The following is a 27,586-nucleotide window of genomic DNA, read 5'->3' on the forward strand; positions in this document are numbered from 1 at the left end:
TAATCAAAAAGTTGTTGTTTCATCCATAAAACCTGTGCACAACAACTACCAGCTGAAATGTATTCGGCTTCAGTGGTAGATAATGCAACACAATTTTGTTTCTTTGAAAACCAAGAAATCAGCATATTTCCAAGGAATTGGCAAGTACCGGAGGTGCTTTTCCTATCTAATTTGCATCCTCCATAATCCGCATCAGAAAAAGCATGCAAGCTAAAGCTAGAGTCTCTAGGATACCAAAGTCCTAAACTAGGAGTGTCCTTAAGGTATCTAAAGATTCTCTTAACAGCTAGTAAATGTGATTCCTTAGAGCATGATTGAAATCTAGCACATAAGCAAACACTAAACATAATGTCCGGTCTACTTGCAGTTAGATAAAGTAGAGATCCAATCATTGACCTATATAATTTAACATCTACACATTTACCTCCTTCATCTAAGTCAAGCTTTATTGAAGAGCTCATTGGAGTGTCATGAGGTTTGCCATTTTCCAGTCCAAACTTCTTGAGCATATCTTTGACGTACTTAGCTTGATTGATGAAGATGTCATCTTTTCTTTGCTTGATTTGGAGTCCCAAGAAAAATGAGAGCTCCCCCATCATGCTCATTTCGAATTCACTTTGCATTAGCTTGGAAAATTCTTGGAAAAGAACATCATTAGTAGAACCAAATATTATATCATCAACATAAATTTGAACTACTAATAAATCTTTACCTTTATGCTTTAAAAACAATGTAGTGTCAACCTTCCCTTTTGAAAAACCTTTTTCAATTAAAAAATTTGACAATCTTTCATACCAAGCTCTTGGAGCTTGTTTTAAACCATAAAGTGCTTTTGTCAATTTAAGAACATGATCCGGAAATTTTGAATCTTCAAAACCTGGAGGTTGTTCCACATACACTTCTTCTTTTATAAAACTATTTAAGAATGCACTTTTAACATCCATTTGATATAATTTAAATTCATGAAAACATGCAAATGCTAGTAACATTCTAATTGCTTCCATCCTAGCTACGGGAGCGTATGTTTCATCATAGTATATGCCCTCTTCTTGAGTATACCCTTGAGCAACAAGTCTAGCCTTGTTTCTCACTATATTACCACTCTCATCAAGCTTATTCCTAAATACCCATCTAGTACCTACAATAGATTTATTACTAGGCCTTTCAACTAATGTTCATACTTTACTTCTCTCAAATTGATTTAATTCTTCTTGCATAGCCATAATCCAATGTTCATCTTTTAATGCTTCTTTAATATTCTTAGGCTCTATGCATGAAATAAATGCAACATAATTACAAATATTTCTAAGAGAAGATCGAGTTGTTACCCCTTTGGATGGATCACCTATAATTTCACCATCCTTGACATAGTTGTACTCTCTTGGATAAGATACTTCCCTTTCTTCAATGGTTGGATTCTCAAGAGGATCATGAGTTTCCTCATTTTTCGTTTCTTCCTTTGATGATGGTTCTCCAACGTCATGTCTAACGTCATTTGTATTTATAACACCTACATCATCATTAACACAAGAATCCTTCCTCGGAAGGGGATTATCATCGAAAACAACATTTATAGACTCTTCTACAACTAAAGTTTTTTTATTAAATACTCGATAAGCTTTAGAATTGAAGGAATAACCCAGAAAAATTCCTTCATCACTTTTAGCATCAATCTTGCCAAGGTTCTCTTTACCGTTGTTTAAAATAAAACATTTACATCCAAAAGGATGAAAATAGCTAATGTTAGGCTTTTTATTTTTGAAAATTTCATATGGAGTTTTCTTTAAAATTGGCCTAATCATTACTCGATTTATAACATAACAAGTGGTATTTGTGGCTTCCGCCCAAAAATATTTTGGCAAATTATTTTCACAAAGCATAGTTCTAGCCATTTCTTCTAAAGTTCGATTTTTCCTCTCAACAACTCCATTTTGTTGAGGGGTTCTAGGTGCTGAAAAATTATGGCTAATGCCATTAGAATTACAAAACTCAATAAATCCAAGATTTTCAAATTTAGTGCCATGATCACTCCTAACACTAGTTATAGAGTAACCTTTTTCATTTTGGATTATTTTTGAAAATGTGATGAAATGTTCTAATGCTTCATCTTTAGTACTTAAAAATATAACCCAAGTATATCTAGAATAGTCATCTACCAAGACAAATTCATATTGTTTTCCACCCAAGCTAGTAGTCCTAGTTGGCCTAAAAAGATCTATATGGATCAATTGTAATACTCTACTAGTTGATACGTCATTAATGGATTTAAAAGAAACTCACTTTTGTTTTCCTTTAGGACAAGCATCACAGATTTTATCATTATCAAATTTAAGCTTAGGCAACCCTCGAACTAAATCACCTTGAATTAGCCGTTGCAAAACACTCATACTAGCATGTCCTAGTCTCCTATGCCATAACCAACTATCATGTTCATCCTTAGCCACTAGGCAAAAATTAGTCATATCAATAGAATCTAAATGCACCATGTATATGTTTCCTATTCTATAACCAACAAGCATAATCTGATTAGATGTAATGTCAATGACTTTACAACCATTAATATCAAACATGACATTGAATCCTTTATCACAAAATTGACTAATACTCAATAGATTATGCTTTAATCCATTCACATATAAAACATTCTTAATTTTTATGGAAGAGGTATTACCGATAGTACCAATATCTTCAATGTGACCTTTTGAATCATCACCAAAAGTCACTTCTCCTCCATTTTTGGCGTTAAGCTTAATGAACCGACTTATTTCTCCGGTCATGTGTCTTGAGCATCCACTATCAAGGTACCATGAGTTTGAATTTGTTTCCCGTGCCTTGTAGCAATGCTCCTTTTCCTACAAACATAGATTAATTTCTATTTTTTGGTACCCAAATTCTTTTGGGTCCATATTCATTAGTTTCCAAAATCCTAGTCCCCTTAGGTATCCATTTGTGTAGGATATCCTTATCTTTAGTAGTAATGAGCTCCTTAGGAACCCATATACTTCTAACGATTTTTCCATTAGAGGTTCTTTGCGGACCTCTATGATTGTAGTTTTTAAAATTTTTTCTAATAAAGTTGGATTTTGAATTTTCTCCACTTTCAAAACGTTTTGTTCCAACTTTATCAAAAGAAGCTTTAAGATCATCAATTTTCTTTTGGTGATCATCATTGACCTTTGAAAGTAAATTTTGCAAATCTAAATTTTTCTTTTCAAACTCTTCTAGTTTGATTTGCAAATCTTTGATTTTACTTTCAAGATCGTTGTTGGTTTTGGATATGAGTTTATTTTCATATTTCAATTTTGAAACATCATTTTTATATTTTAAAAACAATTTCTCATAATCCAAAGCCAACCCATTATATTCCTCTAATAGCTCATCATAGGATAAATCATCAAAATCAAATGAGTTAGAGGTTACCTTAGAATCTTCCCCGAATGCCATCAAACACAAGTTTGCTACTTCTTATTCCTCTTCATCGGAACCTTCTTCATCGCTCCATGTAGCCACATGAGCCTTGTGCTTATTCTTTGATTGACCATTCCTCTTTAATTGTGGGCAATCATATTTGACATGCCCTGGCTTTTTGCATTCATAGCAAATAATAGGGTCCTTTTCTTTTGGTCCATTTTTGAGGCCTTCATTTCGTTTGAATTTTCTTCCTCGATAAGGTCTCATCATTTTTCTGAACCATTTGGCTAACAATGCCATTTCCTCGTCATCGTCATCTTCATCCGAATCACTCTCATTTTTTGTGGATTTGAGAGCAACTCCAATGTTTTTCTTATTCTCCTTTGGTGTCTCTTCAATCTTATCAAGGTCCACCTCATCTTCAAGCATCATTTCATGAGTGAGGAGTGAACCGATTAGCTCTTCAAGAGTTAAGGATGTTAGATCCTTAGACTCGATGATTGTCGTCTTCTTTGATTGCCACGATTTTGGGAGGGAGTATACTAACTTCCTCCCAAGCTTTTCATTTGAAATGATCTTTTCATATGATTTGAGACCATTGACAATCGTTGAAAATCTATCCGTCATAGCTTTGATATCTTCATTTGGTTTCATCCTGAAATTTTCATAGCTATGTGTTAGAATACTAATTTTAGATTTCTTTACCTCATCAGTACCTTCATGAGTGACTTGAAGTTTGTCCCATAATTCTTTGGCAGATGTACAAGATAAAACTCTTTCGTATTCATCTGGTCCAAGAGCACAAAATATGATATGGATGGCTTTGGAGTTGAGCTGGAACATTTTTGTCTCTCATTCACTCCATAATCTTGGATGAGTGAGAGGCTTAAAGTTTCCTTCTTCTACGACATTCCATGCTCCCATGTCACTTGCTTGAATGAAGTACATCATTCTATTCTTCCAATAGGCATAGTTAGCCCCATTAAAGAAAGGAGGCTTATTGACGGGCATCGAATCGAGATCGGAGTCGAAGTTTGAAGCGGAGGCCATTGATGACTTTGATTATCGATATAACTCTTCCCGAATTGACTCAAGAGGTGATTAAACCTTCAAATGAGTTAGGCTCTGATGCCAATTGTTGAGTTAATCGATTGACAGAATCGGCCCAAAAGGGGGTGAATTGGCAATAAAAATTTTGGTGGGAGCTTTTGCAGAAAATTGAAAATAATTGCACAGTAATTTAGAGTGGTTTGACTTTCTCAATAAAAGTCTACGTCCACTACCTTAGCTATCCACACTAAGGATTTTCCACAAATTCACTAATTTGTCTTTCTTTTGAGGACAAAGAGTAACCTTACAAACCCTCAAGAATTATACCCCAAATTCTTGAGAACACTCTCTCCCAAAGAGAACAATACAAATTTTGCAAACTTACAAGGAAATCCTCACAAGGTAGATTGTTTGCACAATTCTAGAACAAAGAAAAGAACACTCAAAAATGAATACAATTGAGCACAATAAGTGTTCTTGAAAGCAAAATGAATATTGAATGAAAAATAGGCTTGAAATGCTCAAACTTAAGGTTTGATGCTTTCTCTTTGATTCTCTCTTGATTCTAGTTGCTTTATGTTTTCTTGTTGTTGATCAATGGCTTCTAAGCTTGCTTAAATACACCTTGAATCACTTCTAAATGTTGGGGATGATTAGAGAAGATAATATAGCCATTTTAGTGTGAAAACAATTAATAAAACAACTTGGAGCGTGGGGGGAATTGGTACCCCCTATGGGAAATCGGTTCCCTAAGTGTAAAATTCAAATATTTCGACCGTTACACATGGGGGGAATCGGTACCCCCTTGGGGGGAATCGGTTCCCTCCGAGACTGGAATTCTCGGAGCCAAACCATTCAGGGGGGAATCAGTACCCCCTTGGGGGGGGAATCGGTTCCCTCTGAGCAATCTGGAATTTTTGGCTTTGAAATGGTTCGAAATACTTTGTAAAATTATTTTGAAATTGTTTTAAGATTAAAACTTAATTTTACACTTAAGTAAGGATTAAAAATGATTTTTGAAAGATTTAGAGTAATGTTTTGATATTCGAATAATTATATCGAATATACTTAGAAAACCTTATTGCACAATCTTAAAATTCATTTAACTTATATCAAAATGTTTTCAACAAGATGCTATTGCATCTTTACAATTCTTCTTTACTTCCTTTGTCTTGTACCTTTCTTTCAACTATACTGTAGTTACTCTTATCCTAAAATTCATAACTCTAGTATGACCAATGACTATAGACCAATTTCCTGTTGTTCTGTAATTTACAAGGTAATTACCAAGATTCTTGTGACTCGAATTACTCCTTTCTTTCCTAGAATGATTCTTATGAATCAGTCTGCCTTTTTGAAAGGCAGAAACATTGTGGACAACACTCTCCTAACCCAGGGGTTGGTTATGAGGTATGGTAAGAAAAACTTGTCCCCTAGATGTGCTATCAAAGCTGACTTGCAAAAGGCTTTGACTCCCTAAACTGTGATTTTATTTTAACGATTTTGGAGAGTTTAGGGATGTCTGTTCAATTTAGAAAATCGATTACTGTTTGAATCATTGGATTTAAGGTTTTTATGTCCTTTAATGAAAGTTTACTTGGATATTTTAGGGATAAAAAGGGTATAAGGTAGGGAGATCACTTACCCCCTATTTGTTTGTGTTGTCAATTAGTATATTGACTAAGTTGTTGCACATAAGGACTTCCAGTATCATCCTAAGTGTCAAAAAATTGGGCTTACTTATATGTGATTTGCAGATAATTTGCTCATTTTTTGTAAAGGGGATATTGGCTCTGTTTTGGGGGTCAAGTGTGTTCTTGATCAGTTTTATGTATACTCAAGGTCAAGGTTCAATGCTACTAAGTCGGAGACATTTTCATCTGGTATGATTGATGTAATACCCTAAATATTGGCTAGTGACTAAAATGTAAGTTTTGAAAGTTTAGGGCTAAAAAATAAACTTTGTAAAAGTTTAGGGATAAAAATGTAATCTTAAAAAGTTATATATTTTATCCTGTAAATGAATAGTTTGGCTTAAAACAAGGAATTTCCTGGGAATCAGATTTTCGGTACGGGATTTGTATTAAAAGATATAAAGCGATAAAGTTCGGTATTGAAATCAAATAATCGGATCAAACCGAAATTTTACGAAAATTTGAAGAATGTTAGAAAATGGTTGGAAATATTATTTCCATATTTTAGGTTAGATAAATTTAACTCAGATCAGCCTAATTTTTCATATTTGGTTGAACAGTGGAATTTTAGTGACTAAAATGTAATTTTCAAAAATTTCATAGCTAAAATAAAAAGTCAAAGCCAAGTTGGTACATCTTTGACTATGGAATATTTTAATGGAAGATAATGCAATGGCATTTGGTAATTGTTAAGGTTCGTTAATGGTAAAAATGAAATTTCTCAAGAATTGAATTTTAAATTCAATTTAATTAGTTTAAATGTCATGTGTATTATAAATTAACACTAGAGCAATCAAGAGACAACAAATTTTCAGCTTCAAAACTCTCTTGGCCGAAACTTCATTGCTTGCAAAGGTAAGATTTTATTTTTGATTTTTGAAGCTATATACTTGATTTTTTGATTAAGTTATTATATAGATAATTAATCTACATAAAATTCTCTATTATATGGTATAAACATTTCATGGTGAAGATTCTTGTGTGTTGAGGTTGAAAGTTAGGGTTTATGTACGGTTTTTGGATTTTGAAGATTTAATGAAAGATTATTATGTTTTTGATGTTTGAGATTAATTATAAGGCATGTGTGATAATTAAAGTGATGTGTACAACCTTGTAGTTGATTTGGCCTAATTAGGGTTTTGGTGATCGATTTCTTTTGGTTCAATTTGATATTGTGTTTAGAACAACATGAATTTGAAGTAAGGAAGTCGAATTCATGCTTGGAATTGAATGAAAAGTTAGCCTTAAGACCATAGTGAGATTCGACCATTAAGAAAAAATTATAGAAAAATATTGAAAAATTTCCTATGATCTAGAATTGATATTAGAAGTGTTATATGTGATTTGGAGATCAATTTGGAGCATTGAGTTAGTAAAAGGGTTAATATACAAGTATTGAGAATTGTGGGAAATTATTGCAAGAATGTAATATTTGACGGGTTCAATGCTGATTTTTTATAGTTGAATGCTGGAAATTTAAATTAGAAAGTTGATTGGAACCAAATTGCAAGTTTATCAAGTTGTGAGGTTGAATTTGAAAAGTCTAAGAAAGTTTAGGATGGAATCTTAAGCTCTTGAATGTTTAAGTGTTGATTTAAACATTTTAGTAAGGTGCTGGAAATTTTACGTGATTAATGTAAAATGATCATAATGGTGAAGGGCCATTATGAATTAAATAGGAAAATTAATATGAATTCTAAAAAGAATTCATAATTTATGGCTTGATGGTGTAATTGGAAAAACTTAAAGGGTTGATTTGATAGTAGAAATAAATATTCATGGGACTGAATAAGAATTTTGAGAAGTTTGAAAATTTCAATGAAAATACGATTTAGTTTTATATCGATTTAAGTATCAGATTTATTTCTATTGAATTTTATATTTAAGTTTAGATTATGTTTGGTTAATACTAACGTATAGTTTGGATATTTTATGTTATTATATAATGTCATCAAACCACGGTAAATCTAGTAATTCAAGTAGCTTGAAAAGGGAGGAAAAAGTGTGGGATCGAGAAGAATATCGTGGAGAAGGTTCAATAGCGAGGCAAAGGTGAATGCATTTAACTTGTAGTTATATTATTGAACAAACATTGACTTTCAATGAGCTAATGTCAGAGTTACGTTAAGAAGTGACTCCTAGTCTATGCGAAATGTGATTCAAGCCTATATGTTTAATTGATAAGCTAATAGAATCAATGAATAAGTTAAGGATGCAAGTTGGTGAAATCTGCCTAGAAATTATGTTCTGAACAGTAAGTTTAGAAAATCACCAGAAATTCTACAAAGGATGAATCTTATATAATTAGATTCTTATATCAGTCTAGATTTGTTTAGAACAAATAGTAATTGATTTCGAATAGTATTAAAAAATATATGAATTTTTAATCGGTGATAGGTCAGAAAATAGGGCAGCAGATTCTGCCCAAAACAACTTTTGTCAGTTAACTTTGAAAATTCGCTATAAATTGTACAAGTGAAACTAGACGGAGTTCCTTATATAGTTAGATTCATATTCGAGTCTAATTTTTAATGGTACAAACAAAATAATTTTTCAGTATGTATATTAATACATAATAATATTTCTTTGAATGTAGTGCAAACTGCCATAATATGAAATTTTGATAAATTGTGTAATTAAAACAATTTAAAGCAAATGATTAAACCTGAAGCTTGGTGAGGCTTATACTTTGCTTTATAAGAAAAGTTTAAAATGAGTGCAATAGTTTATTTGATTAATTTGACTGAGGATAACTTGTGATAAGTCGACCTCGTATTATTTTAAAGTATGTTTTTTTAATATGAATTATTTATATAATGTTTGCATGAATGTTTAGGGTATGAATTGCCCAAATTATGATTTTTATGAGAATGATATTTGAAAAATGCTACTGATTGGAAATGTTGAATTATAAATGATATGAATTTAAAATAAAGCTCATTGTTTATTGCATTTAGAGTCGTAGGAATTGGCATGCCATGAGGTGAAGTAATTGATATAATGTGGTGTTATCGGTGAGTACACTAGTATATTTCCGATATGATTGCACTTTGTGTGCATATTATGATTCCAATGTGATATCATTGTATGTGCTTACTATATACAGTGGTGTTTCCAGTAAGTACACTAGTATATTTCAAATGTGATTGCACTTTGTGTGCATATTATGATTCTGATATGATAGCACTGTGTGTGCTAATATGTTCTGATTGAGATGATAGCACTGAAGTGCTTACTGCGCACACTCGTCTGACTCACGTACCTTGTATTCTCTTACATATACATTGGACTATAAAAGTAAATGTGAAAGTTATGACAAAATATGAAAGAAATGAACATGGAATTGAAAAGAAAGTTATGAAATATGTTTGAATGAAGAGAACATAAGTTGTTTATGATATTTGATATTGACTTACATGATTTTTGATAAAATCATGAGATAATGATTTTTTAGGTTTTCAAGATTAAAACAGCATGAGTAGCCAGATTTGAAAGTTTTAATGCTTTTATTTAATTTACAGATTTATGTTTATAATATTTTATGAAATTTATGTTTTGTCTCATTTTAGCTATATTACTGCCTCACTAAGTTTTACTTAGCACGTGAAAATTTTTATGCGTAGGTTCGAGTAAAGAAAATAACATGAAGTGAGGAGTTATCTGAGCATTTTATGGAAGTCAAACCTACCTACAGAATCAGTAAGACATCATATCTTTGACTTATTAGTGGCATGTACATTACACCTAATGGTATGCTTTATTGAATTTATTTTAAAAATGTATATGATGGTAACTATGATTATTTTTCTTTAGTTTTTACTAATTTTAGTATTTAATCGTATTTTTGAATTAATAATGTAAATGTTATATTTTAAATGGTTTTTAAATTAAGCAGTATTTAGGTAATGATATATAGTTATGATCAGCTCTGAACTGTCTACTTACTGATTGAAATTGGATTTGTTTGCAGTGATTAAATATTCTTTTATGACTTTATACGAATAAGTTAAAAGTTTTTAAATTGAAACAATGAAAGTTTAAAAAGAAACAAGATTTTAAGTCTTTATACTCAACAAATAATTGTCAAGTTGATGTGACATCTATAGCTCATATATCGAGACATATATGGTCTATGGGTGTTACAACTGAGGTACAGTTGGAACTTGTTCATGAGGCTATTGGTTTCAAGATTGGATCCCCTCATGTTAGATGTTTTGGAGTTCCACTAGTTCCTAGGAAGTTGTCTAAGAGGAACTGTATTTGTTTGGTGGAAAATATTAAAGCTAAGTTGAGGCGATGGTCTAATAGATTACTTAGCTGTGCTGGTAGGATTCAATTGATTGGAGCTGTTCTTTACAGTATTATAAACTTTTGGTGTGAACAGCTGGTGTTACCTTTTGTTGTTATCAGAAGAGTTGAGCAGCTCTGTGCTTGTTTCTTTTAAAATGGTGTAGACATACCTACTAAGGGGGCGAGGGTTATATGGGAGTATGTTTATACTCCTAAGTCTGAGGGAGGACTGGGTTTGAAAAATCTGAAGAGTTGGAACAAAGGTTCAATACCGAGGCAAAGGTAGGTACATTTAACTTGTATTTATATTATCGAACAAGCATTAACTTTCGATGAGCCAATGTCGGAGTTAAGTTAATAAGTGACTCATAGTATATGCGAAGTGTGATTCAAGCCTATATGTTTAATTGGTAAGCTGATAGAATTAGTGAATAAGTTAAGGATGCAAGTTGGTGAAATATGCCTAGAAATTATGTTATGAACAATAAGTTTAGAAAATCACCAGAAATTCTATTTCGAATAGTACACAAAAATATATGAATTTTTAATCGGTGATAGGTCAGAAAATAGGACAGCAGATTCTGCTCAAAAAAACTTCTGTCAGTTAACTTTGAAAATTTGCTATAAATTGTACAAGTGGAAGTAGACGAAGTGCCTTATATGGTTAGATTCATATTCAAGTCTAGTTTTCATTGGTACAAACGGAATAATTTTTCAGTATGTATATTAATGCATAATAATATTTCTTTGAAGGTAGTGCAAACTACCATAATATGAAATTTTGATAAATTGTGTAATTAAAGCAATTTAAAACAAAGGATTAAGCCTAAAGCTTGGCGAGGCTTATATTTTTATTTATAAGTAAATTGTAAAATGAGTGTAGTAGTTTATTTGATTAATTTGATTGAGGGTGACTTGTGATAAGTCAACATCGTATTATTTTAAAGTATGTTTTCTATTTTAAATACGAATTATTTATATAATGTTTGCGTGAATGTTTTATGAATGTTTAGGGTATGAATTGCCCAAATTATGATTTTTTTAAAATGATATTGGAAAAATGTTGTTGATTGGAAACATTGAATTATAAATGATATGAATTTAAAATAAAGCATATTGTATATTACATTGAGAGTCGTAGGTACAATTGGCATGCCATGAGGTGGAGTGATTGATATAATGTGGTGTTATCGGTGGGTATACTAGTATATTTCGATATTATTGCACTTTGTGTGCATATTATGATTTCGATGTGATAGCACTGTGTGTGCTTATGATATACAGTGGTGTTACCGGTAGGTACACTAGTATATTTAAGATGTGATTGCACTTTGTGTGCATATTATGATTCTGATATGATAGCACTGTGTGTGCTAATATGTTCTAATTGAGATGATAGCACTGAAGTGCTTACTGTGTACACTCGTTTGATTCACGTACCTTGTGTTCTCTTACATATACATTGGGCTATAAAAGTAAATATGAAAGAAATGAACATGGAATTGAAAAGAAATTTCTAAAATATGTTTGAATGAAGAGAACATAAGTTGTTTATGATATTTGATATTGACTTGCATGATTTTTGATAAAATCATGAGATAATGATTTTTCAGGTTTTCAAGATGAAAACAACATGAATATCCTGGTTTGAAAATTTTAATGCTTTTATTTAAATTACAGATTTATGTTTATAATATTTTATGAAATTTATGTTTTTATCTCATTTTAGTTATATTACAGACTCACTAAGTTTTACTTAGCGCGTGAAAATTTTTATGCGTAGGTTCGAGTAAAGAAAAGAATATGAAGTAAGGAGTTATCTGAGCATTTTATGGAAGTCAAACCTACCTATAGAATCAGTAAGACATCCTTTCTTCGACTTATTAGTGGCATGTACATTACACCTGATGGTATGCTTTATTGAATTTATTTTAAAAGGGTCTTTAATAGTAACTATGATTATTTTCTTTAGTTTTGACTAATTTTAGTATTTAATCATATTTTTGAATGAATAGTATAAATGTTATATTTTAAATGATTTTTAAATTAAGCAGTATTTAGGTAGTGATATATAGTTATGATCAGCTCTGAAGTGCCTACTTACTGATTGAAATTGGATTTATTTATAATGATTAAATATTCTTTTATGATTTTATACGAATAGGGTAAAAGTTTTTAAATTAAAACAATGAAAGTTTAAAAAGAAACGATATTTTAAGCCTTTATGTTCAACAAATAATTGTCAAGTTGATGTGATATATGTAGCTCATATATCAAGACATATATGGGCTATGGGTGTTACAACTGAGGCACAGTTGGAACTTGTTCATGAGGCTACTGGTTTCAAGATTGGATCTGTTTCTGTTAGATGTTTTGGAGTTCTACTAGTTCCTAGGAAGCTATCTGAGAGGAACTGTATTTGTTTGGTGGAAAAGATTAAGGCTAAGTTGAGGAGATGGTCTAGTAGATTGCTTAGCTATGTTGGTAGGATGCAATTGATTGGAGTTGTTCTTCACAATATTATAAACTTTTGATGTAGAAAGCTGGTGTTACCTTCTGTTGTTATCAGAAGAGTTGAGCAGCTCTGTGCTCATTTCTTGTGGAAGGGTGTAGACATACCTACTAAGGGGGCGAGGGTTAAGTGGGAGTATGTTTGTACTCCTAAGTCTGAGGGAGGATTGGGTTTAAAAAATCTGAAGAGTTGGAATAAAGCCTATATGCTTTTATTGATGAGGAATGTTCTTATGAATGAAGCATCTTTATGGGTGGTTGGATATATACATATGTTAAGGGTGTAGATTTTTGACAAGTTGATTGTAAGCCCCATTTCACCTGAATTTTAAAAAAGTTATTGAGATTAAGGGATGAGGCCAGGGCTTTGTTCTTTTGTAGGTCTGGTTAGGGTGAGATAACGATGAGGCTGCTTTGGGATAAGAAAGGAAATGATGAGTAGTAAATAGTTGTTGGATTCTCCATGATTGTCCCTAAACATTTTGCTATCGTTTGGATACCAGTGATTAACAGGCTTCCTACTACTGATAGATTGCTTAAGATGGGAATTAATGTGGATGCATGTTGTAGGAATTGTGATGAGTTGGGGGGGCAAGAGTCTCGGGATCATTTGTTTTTTTAATGTCCTTTTTCTAGGGAGGTTTGGGAGGCTGTGTTAAGGTTGTGTAAAACTTTTAGGGTGGTGAGAAGCTGTAGAACGAGGAGCTTGATTGGACTGTCTCTCGGTCTAAGGGAAAATCTCTCCTGGTGTATGTGCTGAGAGTGGTTTGGTTCTCTTTTGTTTATTACATTTAGGAATAAAGAAATTATAAACAGTTTAGGAATGTTATATTGTATATATTATTAAATATATTGTTCGTATTAAGGTGTATAGGAAGAGTATTAGATGTGATATTGTAAATCAGAACCTTTGTGTAGCTTGAGGGCTGTAATTCTTTTCCTTTGAGGGGGTTTTGTATTTATTCTTTTGTATCAGGTTTAGTCTACTTATTGGATAATAAAGATTTTCGATTTATCCAAAAAGAAAGTATAATTTGACCTTGATCTAATCTCAATTTCAACATAACTTAATTCAATTCGGCCCTAGAAAATGACATATCCAACTCTTAAAATTTTAAAAAAATAAATTGCCTTCACAAAATTTTAACAAAATATTAGGGTAAATTATGCATTTGGTATCTAACTTATCAATTTTTGTTCGTTTTAGTACTTAAGTTTTTTTTTAAAATCATACCCAACGTTTAGTTTCTAGGGCATAGCTCTAATGGACAAATGATCAATCCGAACGGTAGACCACGAGAAAATGATGAGTCAACCAACATAGTTTAGTTTCAGGCCCATCGAACGGTTGATGACGGAGATCGAAGGATGAAGAAGTTGAAGAGTTCATCATCAATTTTGGGAGACTACGACCTTTTTCGTTGAAACGGAGGTCGCTATCACGTCCAGGGGGTCGAAAAAGTGCGAGATGGAAAGTTTGGATTTCATCGACTTACGGGTGCGATGGCCGACAACTGTAGATGTAGCAGTCGACGAGTCCATTCATTGAGTTTTTAATGGCGATGTATTAAAATGAAATAAAAACTAAACATTATATATGATTTTGAAAAAAAAAATACAAGTTTAAGTAATAAAATAGATCAAAACTAATAGTTTAAATACTAAATGCATAATTTACCCAAGAACTTATATACTCCACCTCAAAATTTAAACTTTAAAATATAAAATCCAAAATTTAATTTTTAAATCATATAATCCTAAGTGCATGCAGTTGTCATGTTTTGGAAGCTAACAAAATAACTCACGTGCCACATACGTTACCCATTAGGGATATGATTCGTTTCGTAGTTTTATGAAGCGTTAGAATAGCATACATTAGCAATTATTGTTAACGGCAGTTTGTTTCGCAATTCCGTTACGGGATACTCTCTGTCGTTTACTTGTAAACAAAGACAAAATCAAAGTCCGTTACCAACCGTTTCGGTTACGTCATCTTACTCCCACGGTCCCACCACCGTCCACTCTTCTCTCGTCCCTCACGTGACACTCCTTTTTATACTCTAAATTTATATTTCTAAACAATTATATTTATCCAACCCAAACGGTGAATTTATTTGTTTTTAAAAGTGTACGATTAATTAAATTAAAATCAACTTTTTATTGATACAATTAAACCAAACTCAAATTTTAATATATGTAATTGTATAAAATTTAAATTTAAATTAAAAATTATTGGGAATTACGTCGACCGAATGAGTGTTAACACAAATGATTAGATTTAGAAATTTAACCTTTTAAATTTTTATGTAAATCCAATTGGGTTTTAAATATATCATGACCCGAATTAAAGGAATCACTCTAACCTTAATGTTTAATGTAAAAAACCCAAAAAAAGACAATAACATAAAATTGACATGAAAAACATTACAAGAGAAGAACACAATAGCTTTAATTGAATAAAATTGTAACATATCACGAAATAAATTATTGTTCTCATTTTTCTTTAAATTTATTTCTTAGTTAAACAGATTAAATCATAAAATTTTCAAATAAAATCATATAAAATTCGAAGTTAGTCATGGAGATTCTCTGGAGTGGGAATGCATATTACTGGATTCTTTTCGGGATAAACTACGTATTTAGTATCTAAATTATCAGTTTTAGTATGTTTTGGTACTTAAACTTTTAATTTTTTAAAAATCATACCTAACGTTTAGTTTTCATTTCATTTTAGTACTCGCCGTTAAAAAGTTAACACGTTTAGTACCTAAACTATCAGTTTTAGTCTATTTTAGTACCTAAATTTTTTAATCTTTTCAAAACTTAAAATTAAATTTTTAACCGATATGCTAAAATGAAACAAAAGCTATAATTTTTATACGGTGGGTACTAAAATAAAATAAAAACTAAAGTTTAAGTATTAAAATGAACTAAAACTGATACTTTAGGTACTAAGCATGTAATTTACCCTTCTTTTGGAGATGCTATCAATATGGCGCGGTTTCCTATTCGACTTTCACTTTTTCTTTTCTTTAAAGAAAAATATATATATTTAATTTAATGAATTCTTTGACTGTCATAAATTTGACCAGTCAACTAGATTGATTTTCATACGAACATCGAATTTTAAAGTTTTAGGCAGAAAAATAAAAAAAAATCAAATATTTTGAGAGGAGTCAATTAAAATTTTAAAAAACTTCGAAGGGTCTAATGAGAATTCACGTAATTCTGCCATTGTTAACAACACATAGGGATGAGCTAAAAATCAAAACGAAAATTAAATCATAATGTTTGAATAATTTATGAAATAAAAATTTGAAAAATATAGTTATATGAATTAAATAAAATTAAAATTTATATAATTTGTAATTATCTCATGTTCTCTTAAATTCCATATCCTCTAAATTTTTAAAATTTATGCTCTTAATATAAAATTCTACGTATTAATTATAGACCTTGTATAATATAGGGTAAATTATGTATTTAGTACTTAAACTATGAATTTTGATCTGTTTTAATACTTAAACTTTAATTTTTTTTAAAACATACCTATCATTTAATTTTTGTTTTATTTTAGTACCCACAGTTAAAAACTTGCACGTTTAGTACCTAACCTTTCAGTTTTGGCATGTTTTAGTGCTTAAACTTTCAAAATTTTCAAAAGTTAATATTAAATTTTGAAAAGGATACTAAAACGAAACAAAAACTAAATTTTAGGTATGGTTTTATAAAAATGAAAGTTTATGTATTAAAACGAATCAAAACTAATAATTTAAGTATTAAACACGTAATTTACCTTATAATATTTATAGGGGCAATATCAAATTACACTGTGTAAAACTTTTTTAGTACTATTGGATGAAAGAAATTAAAGGCCGAGATTAAAAGTAGAAAATGAGAATATATTCACTGGAAAAAGATAATGCGTTAATCTCGTGCTTTGATTTTTTCAATGCAATAATTCTAAAAAGGTGTAAAGTTAAAAGAGTTTTACACGGTGTAAATGAATCATAACCCATATATATATATATATATATAGACACACATTCTACATTCTCATAGTTTTTACTTTATTTTTTGTAATATTATATGATGGGATTTTTTTCATAGGATCCACAAAGGATATGATGAGAAAAGAGGGATCATCGCCGATCATTGTTTGTTTAATATTTTTTATGGCTTCTGACGTATAATACATGACATGTTACACCTTTGGTTGGTAACATTGATTTGATTTTCTCGCCGGTCCAAAAATCTTGGTCCATGAATAACAACAATAAGGATTAAATTATAATTTAATTTTAATTTGTTGGATTGACTGAATCATTATAATTTTCAGTGGATTGCATGTGGATCACAAGCTTCACTTCTTTTGTTATGGATTTCTTTTAGGATATAAAATTCATCTTTTAATCATTATAATACACCTTTTTTATGCCTTGGTCATCACTATATTAGTGCATATTAATAGCAAGAAGATAATTACATACACAATAATTATATAATAAAAAAATTTAAGATTTTATATGACTTTTTTTCATGAATAATACGGTTGAAGAGAATAATTTTTACTAATATCGAAAATAAAAAAATAAAAAAAGAAACTTTATAAACAACTTGATATTCAACTCTAATCTCTAATATTTATTTATAAAAAATAATTACTTGATTATAAAAGAAACTTATATAGTAAAAATATTATCTGAACTCCGTTTATTACTTTCAATAAATAAAAAAATATAATATACGTATACTTTCAATCAAATTAAGTTTCCTATTTTTGGAAGCTTCTATTAATTTTGTATCTTTATTAGTCTAAATCAAATCATATTCGTATCAAACTTTAACGTATAATTTTATGAAGATAAAGTTGTATTAATTTATTTTAAAATATTAGAATATAAATTTATCATGTATTAATTTATAATTTCATTGTTTTTAGAAGAATTTACATGTAATTTTACTATTGTAGGGGCCAAACCCCCTTGTTAACTCCTATAATAGATCATTATCTTTGTCGTCAATATGTTCCATTTGAACAAAAAAGAAGTTCAAGAAGTAAATGAGACAAAAAAAAAATTAGGAGCTAAAATAACTTTTCTTATAAAGTTATGGGCCGAAAACATTATTAAACCTTTTATAGTTCTAATAATATATAAAGTTTAATTCATATTTTCATAAAGTTTAATTCATATTTTCATATCCAGGCTGACCGAAAAGATGCGCACGCATTTTGCTATTTTTTAAAATGAGATTTTAAAATATTTTAGGATAAACTACTCATTTAATATCTAAATTATAAGTTTTGTCCGTTTTAATACCTAAACTTTCAACATTTGTCAAAACTTAACGTTAAATTTTGAACAGTGGTACTAAAATGAAACAAAAACTAAACTTTAGGTATGATTTTGAATAAATTAAAAATTTAGGTACTAAAACAGGTCAAAACTGTCAATTAAGGTATCAAGAACATAATTTACCCAATATTTTATATTAAAACGAAATTATAAAATACCAAAATTTATCATATTACGATTGTTTCTTATAAAATAAAATAAAATAAAATGAATAACTTCCCAACATACGAAACTAAGACAATGTTACAAAACAACTCTATAATTGCGGCATTTTATTTAAAAGTATTATTCTTAGAATGCTTTTAGAAGTAGAATTATGATATTTTTCTAAAATGCGAGTTCCTAAATTTTAAAATCCTATCACATGTCACCTTTGTCGATGAATGTATTTATTTGTATCGTAATTGATTTTGATATAAAGGGTGGGTTTAATTTAATATTTATTACAATGTGAATGTGAAACATGCATTTGAAGATGATGAAATATCTACCATCATTGTCCACAGTCAGTGTACTTTTATGTCCCTATCCCATTGTCAAAACAAGTCATGGTCGATACTATTTTCTGAATTTCCAAACTCTAAATTAATTTATTTTTTTATTAAAAACATCAATATATTTTTATATTAATTGATTATAATATTATAATTTAGATCAAATTGATTCAAATTTAAATTTTTATACAAGTTTGACCGAATATGGATAATCAGTCCAAATCTTGAATATGTTTATATATATATGACGTTATAGGTCGAAATATGAAAAAGGTTATATCAATGTAACATATAAGAAACTATGAAATGGAATATGTTTCAACGTTAAATATCTTTTAACCAATTATTGAGGACGAAAAATATCTGTAATCTGAGTAATGTATAAAAATCATTTATACATTGTTACAACATAATTTAAAATTTTTTGCTTAATATCATCTCATATTTGTTAGTCCAACTCTTTCGGTACACATATTTTTATATTTACGTTTATCGAAATATTACAAAATGATCCTAATTATGTTATAAATAATAATATATTTCGATAAATTTAAGGACTATTATATAATAGTTTCTATAGATTTAATGATATTTTATAATAATTTAATAAATTTTAATAACATTTTTTATCTGTTTTGAAATTCAAAAGACATATACATAATTTTATATTAAAAATGTAAACATACAAATTATATATATATATATATATATATATCTTTAAAAAGGTGTAATCTACTTTATATACTCCAAACCATAGATTTAAATTAAGGTTGTAATTTCATTTTTGATTGTGTTAAGTTTATTACAATCACAGATATAGAAGTGTTATTGCGATCATTGTGAGTATCATGATCATTTAATTACTAATTCGAAGATACCATTATCGTTATATACTGCCGTTGTTTCAACAACATAATGTTATTTAAATCCTTGCTATTATCTATAATACAAAGACAAATGGTATTGTTACCCAAAGGAGAAGAACAATGTGTTGGGTTGTTTGTCGTGATGTTTTGGGAACACGAGGTTTACGCTTACCGTTTTCATGTTTTTTTTTTCTTTTTTTAGAGTTAGTGGACCTCGGAGGTGGATGGATGGATTTGATCCTCCCTGTCCGTGCTGCATGCATTCCCCGGTGGACCCCATCAGCCTGGTTATGGCTGACGTACGGTGGCGATGGGTGGTGGACATGTGGGTCCCCCCTCCATCCTCCTCCTCCTCCTACGGCGGACCCCACAGTGCATAGTTGCATCCAACCCCATATAAAGGGCGGGCCACACAAACACCACAAAGAAACAACCTGCCGTAACTAAAGCTAAGCTAAGCTTGTCTTTCCCTCCTTTTGCAGATGAGTAAGTTATGAAAGCTTTCTCTGCGTGCAAGCCAATCATAATCATATATATGTATAGGGAAAATTATAATTTCATCACTCAATTTTCTTTTTATTCTGTTTTGGTCAATAAGCTTAAATATTTTAAATTTATTCACTAAACTTTTGATCTATCTTCTTTCAAATCTCAACAGCAAGGAGATGGAGAAAGGAGGAAGCGAGCTATATGTCTTAAATTCACATAGATTGAATGATGGGTATTTTAGATTATAGTGATTTAAGGTTTTATGACTTTTAGATCTAAGTTGAGTTTCGTGAGTTTTAAAGTGATTTTGAAAAAAATTAAATTGATTGATTGATAGGAGACGATGATGAAAGTTCATATGTATCTTAAATAGTCAAAGAAGATGTTAGATAATGTAATTATAGTGTCGATGTGATACAAGGATAAAATTATAAAAATTTAATCTTTGGAGAAAGAAGATGAAATAAAAAAAGAGATAAAAAAGGGAAAGTGATGTGGATGATTTATGTATTCCATGTCAATAGAAAACAATTTCTCATCAGCACACATGACTGCCATGTCACCTTTTTATTTATAATTTAATACTTGAGTGATCAAATATGAATAAATCGAAAGTTTAATAGTTAAATTAAAAATTTTAAACTTTAAAATCAAAATAAGAGTAAAAAGAAAGTTAAATTATGAATTTATAATTTACCCATGCATACATACACATATATACTATAAGAGCTAATTGTATATCACCAAACCATAATTCTTATTTTTAAAATTGATCATTAAACTTTTCAGTATTCTATTTTCATTCTTAAACTATAACTCTCATTTTAAATCAATCTTTAAACTTTTGAATATTCTAAATTCATCCCTAAACTATGACTCTATCTAAATTAGTCCCCCAAACTTTTGAAAATTCTAATTTCATCCCTAAATACATTTAAATATGTAATTATTTTCAACCGTAATTTAACCTAATTTTTTTAAAACATATAATAATATAGCTTGGCCTAACAATTTTATAAACAACTTAGAAGTGATTAGTATATACGTATAGTTTGGGATGAAATTGGAATGTTCAAAATGTTTTAGGACTAATTTAGAATGAAAGTCATAGTTTGGAGATGAAATTGAAATGTTCAAACGTTTGAGGACTAGTTTATAATGATAGTCATAGTTTAGGGATGAAATTAAAACATTTTAAAGTTTAGGGACCAATTTAAAATGAGTGGCATACTTTAAGGACATAATATGCAGTTAACTCATATTATAATATATATCCCCACCCCCAATTCTCTCTCATATATATATAATGGGGGAGTGCCCTTATTTTCTCCACTCCTCTTTTCTTCTTCTTCTTCATCTGCTAGAGCTTTGTTCTTGTAAAAGAAAAAAAAAAGAGGACAAGTTGGAATTCTTGCAGCAGTGTGTTGGGTTCTTTTTTGTTGCATGGATGGATCCTTCCAGCAGACAATATCAGGTACATATATGATCATAGTATATATGTGTGTTGTGTTATGGTTATTCTGATTTGAGTTTTAAATTTGATTAGTAGTCTTTGAATTACCGGCGAGACTCGAATTCTGATACTTATCATGGTGCTATCGATACCAGAATTTTCAGGCGATGACGAACCCTCCGGCGGTGGACATGGCGGTTACCCAAAACGGAAACGAACAACAAGAGAGGAAACCAAGGCCGCAGCCGGACCAGGCTCTCAAGTGTCCGCGATGTGATTCGACCAACACGAAGTTCTGTTATTACAACAACTACAGCCTGTCTCAGCCGAGGTATTTCTGCAAGTCATGCCGGAGATATTGGACCAAAGGTGGCACACTGAGGAACGTCCCTGTCGGCGGAGGCTGTCGGAAAAATCGAAGATCGACATCATCGTCGTCGTCAAAGAGGACCCAAGATCAACCACTAACACACAACAACGCCGCCCTCCTACCTTTGAGTTACGACACAAACGACCTCGGCTTAGCCTTCGCTAGGCTCGAGAAGCAAGCCAATGTTACTTTAGGATTCGATGCTAATGAGCTTTCCATGCTCGGGAACCCTAGTGGCCTCACCTACGTCGGGGACCGAAATGATTTTCAGGGCTTTTATAGATACGCGATCCCGGGGGAGGTCGACAATTGCGGCGGTATCGTCGCCGGTGTTAGTGGTGACATGATGACGATGTTACCGTATAACAACAGCGACGATGGCAATGAAGACATTATCAACAATACTGCGATTACGACATCGGATGCAACGGTCTCGACGATGATGAAACAAAGTGAAGATCGATCCGTGTTATGGGGTTTCCCGTGGCAACTCAGTGGTGACCATGGGAGTTATAACATAGCTGATCATGACCTTGGAAGAGAAAGCTGGGGTGGACTCAGTTCATATTGGCATGGACATATCAATAGCCCTCTAATGTAGTAAATTGAAGGGTTTTTTTTGTTGGTCTAGATTTTAAATTGATCTCGGAAATTCAAAATGTTATAATTAAGTCCATAAACTATTAATATCACATCAATTATATCTTTTGATTAGTCAAATATCAATTTATTTTGTTGGTCTTAGATTAGGGATGCCTGTGAAATTAACCTATTTTAAAAAAATTTCAATTAATTCAAATTATGTGAAGTTGAGGATCAATTTAGAATTTGAGTTACAGTTTAAGGACGTAATGCGGTTAACGCTCTTTTACGATATCCAAGTTGATTTAGGAAAGGACATTGCTTACTATATTTTTGCTCAATTTATTGCCTATTTTAAGACTTCCTTTTTATACTTAGGGTAAAGTACACAAATGGTCCCTTGACTATTAAAAATTGTTAATTATCAAAGGACTCAGTAAAACATTATCCTACAATCAAGGAACCATTTGTGTACTTTACTCTTATATTTATTACATTATTTTTACTAAATTCAGCCAAAGTTAATTTAATTTTACATATTTCTAAATTGAAACATTGTGACATATTTAGCATTATCTTAAAAATAAAAGTTAGGGTAAACTACATATTTAGTCATCTAACTATTCACGTAATTTAGTTTTGGTCACCCAATTATTTTCTTTTCAAAATCATACCTAACATCGCATTTTGATTTCATTTTGGTTACCGCTGTTAAAAAATTAACAGAACTACTAATGTAATATTTTTTTAATGATAATGTAGTATTATATTATGATAAAAACATAAATTAAAAAAAAGGACGTTATAGATTCGAAAGTTCTCAAGTTCTAGGGTTAATATCATCAATCTTTTTCACCTCCATAAGCTCTACAATAATCAGTTTGAAATCGAGTATCGAAACCAAATCGGATGGTGTTCCGGTTTGCTCGCTTTTTATGGTTAAACCAGGCGAGGTAGGGATTTTAGATTTGGATCGATCTAATGTAAGGGCTTCTTTTTAATATAAAATGTTGCTAATATCTTCCATCAATCATATATATGTTTTGTTTTATATTTCAAGCTGCTCAAGCTCTATAATAATCGTGTCGAAGTCGAGTATCGAAACCAAATCAGGTAGTCAACAACAAATAGTTTGAGCTTCAGCTGTAATGCATCACATACCCATCTAGCATCGAGACTGCGATAAAAATACAGCTTCTGAGGTCAAAAGCTGTGTCGATCTCGAATGCTAAATCGGGTCGACCTTATTATAAATACAAGTAAGTTACAACAAAACTTTCCGTTTTTCATCGGGAATTCAACTACTTCGTCGGGAATTCAACTACTTCATGCTTTTACCAGATGTATACTGTCAAGCAAGAAGAACAGTATGTGAAAATTACCAGATTCATCTCCGTTTTCGGTTCTGTAGGATGTTCTTTACATTCATGCCTGCAATGTAAACACCGGGCACATTCAGTTATCAATATAGGGCATCATTCTCCGAATAAACAGAAAAACTCGAGCAAGTTGGTATCAAACATATATCGGACACTCATTCTGGGTCTAGGTAACATAGAGGGCTTCGATCAAACCACCTTTGCAGCCATTTACGTTCGCATCGACATTGTACAATAGGAGGAAAACTAAGATGAAAATGTGCCTTGGATAAAAACCCTACTAAATGTGACATTTTATGCACGTTATCCTTGATATCAAATTTACCATTCGAAAGGACGGACGTGGTTTAGATGAAGAAAGTAAGGGATATTGAAGCAAATGAATCCACAAGCTACCCTGATTTAAGAGTTTCAACACTTCAAAAGAGTCGAATGAAGTACAGGGGTTCTGATATCTCAGATCGTTGCCGATATAAGGGGCCGGAGTTCGATGAAATTTTGGATGATAAGCATAATGGGATTCTTTGAGTGTTCATCCTATGTAAAAACTAGACAGAAACTGCTTGAGCAGCTGCTTGAATATGATGAAATTTTGGGGATAAGAATAATGAGACTCTTCAAATGTTTGACCAATGTAAAAACTAGACAGAAACTGCTCAAAAAAGATAATGTTCAACATGAACCGATCGAGAACTTATAACGATGAACAAATTTATAATGGTCCTATGCTACTCCGAGCCATACACGCGAAGCAGAGTTCTAAACAGGAAAAAAATCTAAGTTTTAAAAAGTACTATAATTGTTCAACCTCAATGGGCAAGAACGGAAAACGAGATCGACAAACAAGAAACCGAGCTACAAGATTTCTTAAAACATTATATAAGGATGTTAAGTACCTTAGCCACCAATGTGTATCATCGGTCTATTCGCTGTCTTTGCAATGTCAAACATCCCAGCATGTGCAGCTTTCTTCCTCTTAACCTGATCCAAAGAAGAAAATGCATATGCATGAGGTACACGAAAAGGAAAGAAGACTCGACCGATTTCTCCCCTAACTTTGAGCATGAATCGATCTACCATGATTAATCGACTAGCCATATAACTCATTAACCACACCGGTTTCGAAGAAAACAGAGAAAGAATGAGCACGATAACAAAAAATCCATAAAAAAAACATGAAAACGAGTAAAATAAGCAGGGCTTTTCGTTGCATGGTAACAAGTTTGAAACACAATTTCATCAAGTAATAAAGTGTTCTTAAGCAGAAACCATACCGCTGCTCTGATTATTTCTCTAAGTTCGTTGTCACCAGCACCGGATCGAAGAGGATCTCTTAAGCTAACCTGAGAGAAATCAACACAAGGAAGATATCGAAAGAAATATCAAATGCAGAACGGATACCGATGAATAACATATCAATAATCAACTCGGGAGGGTCTAAAACACGTTTAAAGGCCATAGGCTCACCTCTGAAGGACCAAAGAGGCATACTTTTAAGTTGCCATCAGCTAAAAGTCTCAATCTATTACAACCGGCACAAAAATGCTCAGTCATCGATGTCACGAAAGATACAGTGCCAGCGTGGCCATCAATCCGGAAATTCTTCGCAGTCTCAGTTGGATGATCATGCAACCTCTTGAGGGCCGGAAACTTTATCATCTGTCCAATAACAGAGAACAAGAAATTAGTTAGTTGTGGAAGTTTAGAAACAAGCATAAACAAATGTGCAAAAGCAAGATCAGCCATAAGAGCTGTACCTTACCACAGTATCCAACATCTCTACATACGGCACGAGTTTCTTGACATTCCATACATTTCCATCGAAAGGCATGAACTCGATGAATCGAACGTTAATCGGTTTCTCACGAGTGAGTTCGACAAAATCGCACATCTCATCATCGTTAAATCCACGCATGACGACACAATTGACCTGAAAGCAAGCAGAAACAGACCCAGACACACTTAAAAGTTAAAACACAGTAACATAAAAACAAGATAGTGCATGATCCAAGTATAAAAACATACTTTCACAGGGTTGTAACCAAGATCGATGGCCGAATTAACGGATTCAATAACCTTGTGATGTCCTTTACGCCGAGTCATAAACTCGAATTTCGAAGGAACGAGTGTGTCTAAGCTGATATTCAGATTGGTAACCCCACATTGTTTCAACAATGGAAGCTTCCTAGCAAGAGTAATTCCATTAGTGGTGATTGCCAAAGTCTTAAGCCCTTTCAAGCTCGACAAATCCAAGCAAATATCCCGAATATCCTTCCGGACGGTCGGCTCACCGCCGGTGAGCCGAATCTTCTCGACACCGGAAGCGACAAAAAGATTGGCCAAACGAATGATCTCGCGGTGGGTGAGTAATTGCGGAGACGGCGTTAGCTCCACCCCTTCCGCCGGCATACAGTACTGACACCGGAGGTTGCAACGCTCCGTCAAGGAGATTCTCAAGTAAGTGTGCTTCCTTCCGAAGCTATCAATCAACATATCGGAAACTTGATTCCCTTTCTCTTTATCATTGACTTCTTCTCCATTAATCAGATCCTCCGCCGTCTTTGAACCAAAATTCCTATACCTCTTATCCACCTGAACAAATTTAAACCCAGTCTCAGATTACAATTCACTAAGACAAAAAAAACCAGTTTTGCTATAATAACATCTGATTTAGACATCCATTTGTCAAATCAAACAACGATAGAAATGGGGGGTTTTCCCACAAAAAAAACACACAGAAAGAACCAAAAACACGTTTTTTCAAAAGGAAAGAACTGAAAGAACATTGAAGAAGAAGAAGAAGATACCCAGGTGAAATTGAAGCCACGAGAGGCGGAAGGCGAAGGCCAGTTGGTAATTCTAGAGATGTAGCGTTTCATGATAATAATTGGCGGTGCTGCAAGCAATCACACGGTGGAGTAATTCAAAGGAATAAAGGCCGAGGTCAAATTAAGGCTGGCCAGCCGCCACCAATGCTGCTCGTTGTTTATATATATAATAGACACGCGTATGTAAAGTATGGAACTTTATTTATTTATTTATTTATCTTGTTTTCTGCGATTCATGCACTCGGAATTATGAAGAAGAAAAAACACTTCATTTATCTATGGATAAGAATGGGGTTTATTTGGTAGTTGAAAAGCTCCCAGTGACGTTTGTTCAAAGAGCACCATCACCCGAGAATTGAACGTGTATTGTTCCATAGGGTCAGATAAATTTTGTCAAAAGCTGGAGAATTGGTCGGTTTTTCCGAAAAATCACTCATACCCTATAATATTTCTGATCATGCATAATTTAAATTATATTTTTTAATTTAACACCTTTGGTAGAAAGACGTGTCTTTAAAATACGTTTTACACTGATCTGGAGCAACGTGGGAAAATGTGCGCCCCTGTGAAGCGTCTTATGTCGACATAAATACACTTGGTTAAAACGTGGCCCCTGGGGCGCGCCTTACGCCATGTAAGGCTATAGCGCGAGGCAGGGGTCACGCCTTACCTTTAATTCTAACACAATTATATTAGGCGCGGCACAGGAGACGCGCCTTAGCTTTAACTGATATAATTATGTAAGGCGCGATGTAGATACCGTGCCTTGTATAATTATTGTTCCTTTTCTCGGCTATAAATAATCTTCCCCC

The 27,586-nt window shown here is 32.0% G+C and overlaps 2 protein-coding genes across 2 annotated transcripts; one reads left to right on the plus strand and one right to left on the minus strand.

Moving 5' to 3' along the window:
* The first annotated feature begins 21,508 nt into the window (after positions 1-21,508).
* LOC120165781 (dof zinc finger protein DOF3.2-like) lies at positions 21,509-22,601 on the plus strand. The gene is made up of 2 exons (XM_039175227.1): positions 21,509-21,636; positions 21,771-22,601. Exons 1-2 carry the CDS (start codon positions 21,610-21,612, stop codon positions 22,584-22,586), a joined length of 843 nt encoding a protein of 280 aa, XP_039031158.1. The 5' UTR covers positions 21,509-21,609; the 3' UTR covers positions 22,587-22,601.
* Positions 22,602-23,637: 1,036 nt separating this feature from the next.
* Positions 23,638-26,926, minus strand: LOC120165823 (GTP 3',8-cyclase, mitochondrial-like). Its single transcript, XM_039175261.1, has 7 exons — positions 26,754-26,926; positions 25,972-26,538; positions 25,709-25,876; positions 25,414-25,605; positions 25,221-25,289; positions 24,843-24,927; positions 23,638-23,998 (listed from the first exon to the last, which is right to left on the minus strand). Exons 1-6 carry the CDS (start codon positions 26,823-26,825, stop codon positions 24,844-24,846), a joined length of 1,152 nt encoding a protein of 383 aa, XP_039031192.1. The 5' UTR covers positions 26,826-26,926; the 3' UTR covers positions 23,638-23,998; position 24,843.
* Positions 26,927-27,586: the final 660 nt, after the last annotated feature.

Source organism: Hibiscus syriacus, unplaced genomic scaffold, assembly GCF_006381635.1.
Source record: "Hibiscus syriacus cultivar Baekdansim isolate YM2019G1 unplaced genomic scaffold, ASM638163v2 tig00111614_pilon, whole genome shotgun sequence".
NCBI classification, from domain to species: domain Eukaryota; kingdom Viridiplantae; phylum Streptophyta; class Magnoliopsida; order Malvales; family Malvaceae; genus Hibiscus; species Hibiscus syriacus.

What these genes read in the sequence shown, in the direction of transcription:
- LOC120165781 (XM_039175227.1), top strand. Translation starts at nt 21,610, where the DNA reads ATGGATCCTTCCAGCAGACAATATCAG. An exon ending in CTTCCAGCAGACAATATCAG is followed by an intron (nt 21,637 to 21,770) that starts GTACATATATGA and finishes TATCGATACCAG; the next exon opens with AATTTTCAGGCGATGACGAA.
- LOC120165823 (XM_039175261.1), bottom strand. Translation starts at nt 26,825, where the DNA reads ATGAAACGCTACATCTCTAGAATTACCAACTGGCCTTCGCCTTCCGCC. An exon ending in GTGGCTTCAATTTCACCTGG is followed by an intron (nt 26,539 to 26,753) that starts GTATCTTCTTCT and finishes AAATTTGTTCAG; the next exon opens with GTGGATAAGAGGTATAGGAA. An exon ending in TAGAGATGTTGGATACTGTG is followed by an intron (nt 25,606 to 25,708) that starts GTAAGGTACAGC and finishes GTTATTGGACAG; the next exon opens with ATGATAAAGTTTCCGGCCCT.